The sequence below is a fragment of the Mustela nigripes genome, chromosome 5, assembly GCF_022355385.1.
Source record: "Mustela nigripes isolate SB6536 chromosome 5, MUSNIG.SB6536, whole genome shotgun sequence".
Taxonomy (NCBI): domain Eukaryota; kingdom Metazoa; phylum Chordata; class Mammalia; order Carnivora; family Mustelidae; genus Mustela; species Mustela nigripes.
Genome location: NC_081561.1, coordinates 144,762,233 through 144,768,232, shown reverse-complemented (window position 1 = coordinate 144,768,232; position 6,000 = coordinate 144,762,233). Strand labels below are relative to the sequence as shown.

At 49.3% G+C, this 6,000-nt stretch overlaps 1 protein-coding gene across 2 annotated transcripts in view; it reads right to left on the bottom strand.

The window, feature by feature from the left end:
- Positions 1-2,747: 2,747 nt before the first annotated feature.
- PACRG (parkin coregulated) overlaps positions 2,748-6,000 on the bottom strand; it is a 495,970-nt gene continuing 492,717 nt past the window's right edge. For both annotated transcript variants that reach the window (XM_059401397.1, XM_059401396.1), the window contains one exon: positions 2,748-3,429. In XM_059401397.1, coding sequence (XP_059257380.1) covers positions 3,269-3,429 — 161 coding nt within the window. In that variant the 3' untranslated portion in view covers positions 2,748-3,268. The remainder of the gene's footprint in view (positions 3,430-6,000) is intronic.

The following is a 6,000-nucleotide window of genomic DNA, read 5'->3' as shown; positions in this document are numbered from 1 at the left end:
AGCTCTGCTGTCTTTCTCACCAGGACCCATGTTTACCCAAGACCCGTGACTATGAGGCAGGCCGGAGACCATGCCCTCGCCGATGGGGACCTTGTCAGGCAGAGTGAGAACCGCCCCGCCCGGGGCATTTCTCAGGGACTGAGCACCTACGACCAACCTCAGGCACTGGGCTGGCTGCTTTCCCAGGAAAAATCCTCCTAGGATCCCGGAAGCCCACGGGGCACCCTGATGGGCTGACCACATGCGTCTGTCATGTGATGCTTGCTACAAGCCTGCAAAGAAGACATTGCAAGGCCTGTTCTGGGATGAGGGATTTGAGTTTTAGAGCGTTTCGAGAATTTGCCCAAGGTCACCAGGCTGTTTCTTGGTGGAAAGAGATTCACGCCCAGATCTGCCGGGTTCCTACTCCGGTGCTCTAAGCACTGGGCCCTGCACCCATCGTTTGGCCCTGGCATCGACCCTGGGAAGCAGAGGCTATTAGGGGGATTAGATCAGGTTCCAGTGACTCGCTCTGGGCTCTGCAGCTCCTGAGTACCAAGCTCAGAGTTCCCACCCGGATCCTGACTCTCACATTCAGAGCTTTACTGACTGCTTCCCTGAAACTAACTGTGACACTGGGCTGGCGTCTCCCTCTGGTAAAAATAACACGATCGCACACAAGCGACACAGGCAAACACCATTGCCTACTACACCAGTGCTTGACAGCTCCCACTTTTCATTGCCGCATGCCCTTAGGCATCTTTAAAAGGAAGTTTCAGTGCAAAGATGGAGCCCGTGAAAGAAGCCACTATTGCCTTGGAGTTAATCTGAAATTACTTGGGAGAAGCAGAAGACAAACCTAGGGTAGGATCTGAAAAGCAGGCCATTCCTATCTCCGTAGCGGTAAAATGACGTTTGAAGAATTCTCCAGAGAACGTGGTGCTATTTATGGAGTTATTTTGGTTTTCTGCAAGATTATCTCGTTATAACAAGGAACTCATCATTCCCTTGCAGGAAGTGCCATATTGTTTGAAGATTCTCCGAATATACATTGCTTTGCTGGGGGAAAAACTCATCATTATTCATAATGTTTCTCTTGGAAATAAAACGCCAAAAGTATAAGAAACTGCATTGGGCCCTTCCCATGGATCACTCTAGTCCTTACAACATTCCTACAGGTAGGAATAATTTCTACCTTACCACCGAGAGCATCTGACCCTCAGAGAGGCTGACTAACATGCCCAAGGTGCAGAGCTAGTAAGTTGAGAGCAGAAGAGGAACTGTGATGTTTTCGTTCCAAGCCAAAGCTGGGGCTCCTGGACTGGCGGGGTGTCGGACACAACACTCTGTTCCCTCTCCCAGGTAGCTTTCAAGAACATGACCCAGAGCAAGAAGCCAGGCCTGTTGCTGCCATAGGCCAGCCCTGCTTCCATCTCCTAACAAAACAAGGAAAGTAGGAACTTTCCAAAGGTGCCAACAAGCCACCATCTTTGTGAGTCTCACGGATGTGGGTGTCCCTTCAGATACGTCCGTGATGCCAGGACAAGCTCTAATGGGTGTAAGTGAACATTACCGTTTGGAATAAAGCCTGCCTTAACCTGTCGGTGACTGCTTCTAACTACGCCTTTGCAAAATATACACCAAAGCCACTTTGTTTTACATAGTCATGCGTCTCTGTTTATCCTAAAAAATGCTTCCGGAATCTGGGTGGTGGGAGCTGCTGAGATGGGAGATTTCGTATGCTGAGCCAGTCAGCGAGGAAGATGAATAATGGACCAGTCTTCGAATTTGGTGTTTGCCTTGGGAAACTTGAGTCTTAAATAATTAGTGACAGTAATCTCGAGGCCATTGCTCCGTGCATGGTGGAGCACGTCCCGTGTCTTCACTTTTGTGCAGAAACTGCACTTTGCTACAGAATGAGAGACTTCAGGCTACGCATTTCTGGGCAGTTGCAGCATTTCTCAGGTGTGCAAGTCCGTGTTCCGTCTTTATGAAGTTTTCTGGGCTGAGTTTCAAACGCCCCGAGCTCAGCACCCAGCTGAGCCTAAAAAGCCAAATGGTGGGGGGTTGATTACCTTACGGTTGGGGTTCTCTTTGGGCACCTTTTTTTTTCTTTCTCAGTTAAATGAAAAAGTACATGTTCTTCGTTTGTTTGTTTGTTTTTTTTTGGTTACAGTAAAATTCCAAAACACTGGCTTTAGACCAGAGGAGAACCCGTCCACCTTGTGAGTGGAAGCAAAGGCAAAGAGAATTGCCAAACAATTGTTGAGATGCATGTAAGTCATTCTCGAAAATAATCAAAAGCCCCAGGCAAACAGCCGGGTGACATCTTGTCAGGCATTCACGCTGGCTTTTTTTTTTTTTTAGAGCTAGTGAGTTTATACCCACTCTTTTTTTTTTTTTTTTTTTTTTTAAGATTTTATTTATTTGACAGAGATCACAAGTAGGCAGAGAGGCAGGCAGAGAGAGATGAGGAAGTAGGCTCCCCGCTGAGCAGAGAGCCTGATGCGGGGCTTGATCCCAGGAGCCTGGGATCATGACCTGAGCCGAAGGCAGAGGCTTTAACCCACTGAGCCACGCAGGCGCCCTGCATGCTGGCATTTTTATCGCATTTGCTGTGTTGCATTTTACACCCCCCAACCCTCCAGTCTCCCCCAGACGTGCACCGGAAAGCCCCCAACAAGCCCAGATGACCAGTGGGCTAGGAGCATTCATTACATTGGTAGTTGAGCCCCATAAGGGGCCACAACCCTGTCCTGCAACTGGAGTGGAGAGTCAACGGTTTTATTGAACATCCAAGCGCGGAGCTCTGCCCAGCTGCTGGGGAGGGGCCGCAGAACCCGGGTTTCTCCTCCATGACAAACACCTATTAAGCTGTCAGCATAAACTCTTCCCTTACAACCTCTGACATCACCCTCGGGGCAGGCAGACACAGAACGGCAATTGCTGAATTGCGCATGAAAATCATAGTTTTATTGTCTATACAACTGAAGGTTTTGCTCGGACTCCTGCTTCTGTCCGAGCCGTATAAAGAAGCAATTCTTCTCGGAGAACAAATAAGCACAGTACACTATTGTAATCTAAGAAACAGGCACTATTTATGCATTGGAAAGCCTTGCTCTCAATAGGGCTAGCGGTCCAATGGTCCAGAAGCCACTATTTTAGCAGCTGGAGAAGAGAAAGCTGTAGACGTCACCAGGAATGAGATGCCGAAAGCAGTGGAGAGGGCTGTGGGCGCGGGCCGGGAGGGGCCGGGAGGGGCCAGGAGGGGCCGGCAGGGGCCTGCCCGCTAGTTGAGCACGCACGACTCGTAGGTGGGGACCATGTACTTGATGTTGATGAAGGCGTCCTCCCCGCCGTAGCGCTCGAAGGCCTCCAGCGTCTCCTGGATCAGGTCGCCGATGTTCTCCCGCTTCTGCTGGCTGTAGTCGATGCCGTCTCCGGAGTTCACTGGTTCAAACACACAAAGAGCCCCGTTACTGCGCCGTTCTCTCCAGGACGCCCTACACTCCCGTCTAGGCATTTTCTCCAAATGCTTGGGAGGGGACGCAAGCGCGTCACATTTTCTAGGTGGTCCCGGGGAGTTCTAGGAGTGGAAACAGCAGCTCCGCGAGCATGCAAAGCCCCAGACTGCGGCCGACGCAAAGTCCTCTGAACTAAGGGAACAGCAGACTAACCCCAAGTGGGGTGATCACAGGCACACGACCAACCACAGATCTCAGGACTGACCGTGACGAAGAGTGTTCTCTTGGATCCTGAGTTCTTCAAAGTCCCAGAAATGAACACTCTCTTCGGGTTAGGGGTTTGAACGGATACACCTGGGAAGGAGAGGCTGAGCCCGCCCCCACGTCTTTGGTGCTGTGGCATCTGTCTCTCTTCCAAGCGCGCAGTCATCTGCAGTGATTTCCATCACCCAGATGTGGGGGCTGGGGGCGCGGCTAGGAGGAAACTGCTTTTCCTGCTGGAGCTATCCGACGGTTTCCCAGGGACCAGCCAAGGCCGGGCCTTGCAGAACCTTGAAGGGCCCTCTGCAGCTCCCCGCCAGCTTCTACACGGGAAGGGGTTCCCGGGATGGGGCCTTCACTGGCCTTGGGAGCCTGAGGAGGCAAACTCCATCTCAAACCATTTGGAGGAGAAGTACCTGATTGCACCCAACCTGTACGATGTCTGCAGGAATTACCCAGGGGTGAGGGGGTCTAACTAGAACGGAGACCCTTGGCTTCCATCCAGAGGGTAGAGATCCCGCGAGGGTTCCCCCAATAGCTCTCTCTGACACACACGTCATGATGCACTTTGCACACGTTTCTAGGGCTTCCACCGCCCTGTGCTCCCAGGAAGCAGGGCATGGTCACACCGCTGCTCAGTTGCTGACGTCACCCCCTCTTATCTCTGCTGAAGTGACCGGCTGCGGACCCGCTTGGGCAGGAGCTGCAGACAAAAGTCCTCATTCTATCCACATCTCAAGTATGGCTCCAATATGTTGATTTTGCTTGAATGAGAAAATTATAGAGGGAAAAATGGTTTTTCAAACTTTTCTCCTCAGTTATTTTGGACATGTACGAAAGGACCGAGCAATGGTTTAGACCAGTATTAAAAGGAACAAGTGCAACCCCATACAGCAGAGATAAGCAGCTCTTTTGCTGGATTTTTCCAGAAACCCATTAGAGAAATATCACTGTCTTCTATAGCATAAGGAAAAGGAATCGCTTTCCTGGTTAGTTTCTTTCAGTGGGGGTGAAGGCAGGCAGAAATATTACTGATTTTCAAAGTGAGATTATGAGTCATAAAGTTATGGTATATATCAATTTTTCATAACAAATAGCCTTATAATGCAAAGCCATTGTCATTAGGTAGGGTTTTCTTTTCTTTCCTCTTTCTTTCTTTCTTTCTTTCTTTTTTTTTTTTTAGAGAGAGTGAGAGCGCAGGTGCATGAGAGAGAGTGTGAAGCGGGGGCAGGGACAGAGGAAGATGGAGAAAGAGAATCTTAAGCAAATACCATGCCCAGCACAGAGCCTGATGCAGGGCTCAATCTTATGACCCCGAGATCATGACCTGAGCCAAAGCCGAGAGTCGGCCAGTTAGACAACCGAGCCACCCAGGGCGCCTCAGTTAGACGGGCTCCCCTTGCTCACGATGCAAGCACTTCTGTGATCACACGGAAAGCTCAATTTAAGTGAGTTTGATGTACAGAGTAGTTGATCATCCTAAAGAACTAAATATGAGTTACTGTAGAATAAGCAAGAGATAAGATGTTTGAAGAAAGATTTTTACCTCATTATTTTTGAGCAAAAGATAAACTTTTTAGAAAACAAAAATGTAGACAAACGCACAGAGTAACAGGCTTATTTTTTCCTCTAGATCCACATGGCGGTGGGAGGAGAGAGTCCTTGCAGTCAGAAGCGCCCACTAGGGAGGACAGCGTGATATTAATCTATTTGGGGGAACTTTCCAAAAAGAGAAAGTCTTTAGGTTGAATTAAGAGAGAAGGACGCGTGCGCGCGGGTGTGTATGTGTATGTGTCGGAGGGGGTCATTGATCTTTGTTACAGGTGTCAAGAAAAGATCTTAAGAAAGAAAGTCCAAAAGAAGGCAGGGCAAGAGAGTCAGAAAAGGGGGCAGGAGGGACAGAGACAGATCATGTGTGGCAAGTGCGATGGATATCATAGAAGGTATCTGTTGGGAACAGCTTCTGCTTCCCAAGATTCCAATTGGAATGGGCAAGCGTATCCAGCAGGGATCTTTGACTGATCTTTCTGTGCCTCTTTTTCCAGGATGGCATTCCTGATAGACTTCTCCTGGTCATGAAAGACGTGGACTTAGAGGGAAGGTTGCATGAGCTTTGCTTGCACGGGACAGCCAAGCCCATAGCGCAAATATCTAGAGGGCACATGGCAAATGTCATCGGTGATGGTGCTGAGTGGTGACAGCCTCGATCTCGTTCCTTATGCAAAGATACGTAAATCAATCACTAATAAATGGCATCTTTTGTTGGCATATTAGTCAAAAGGTCAAGAACTAAATA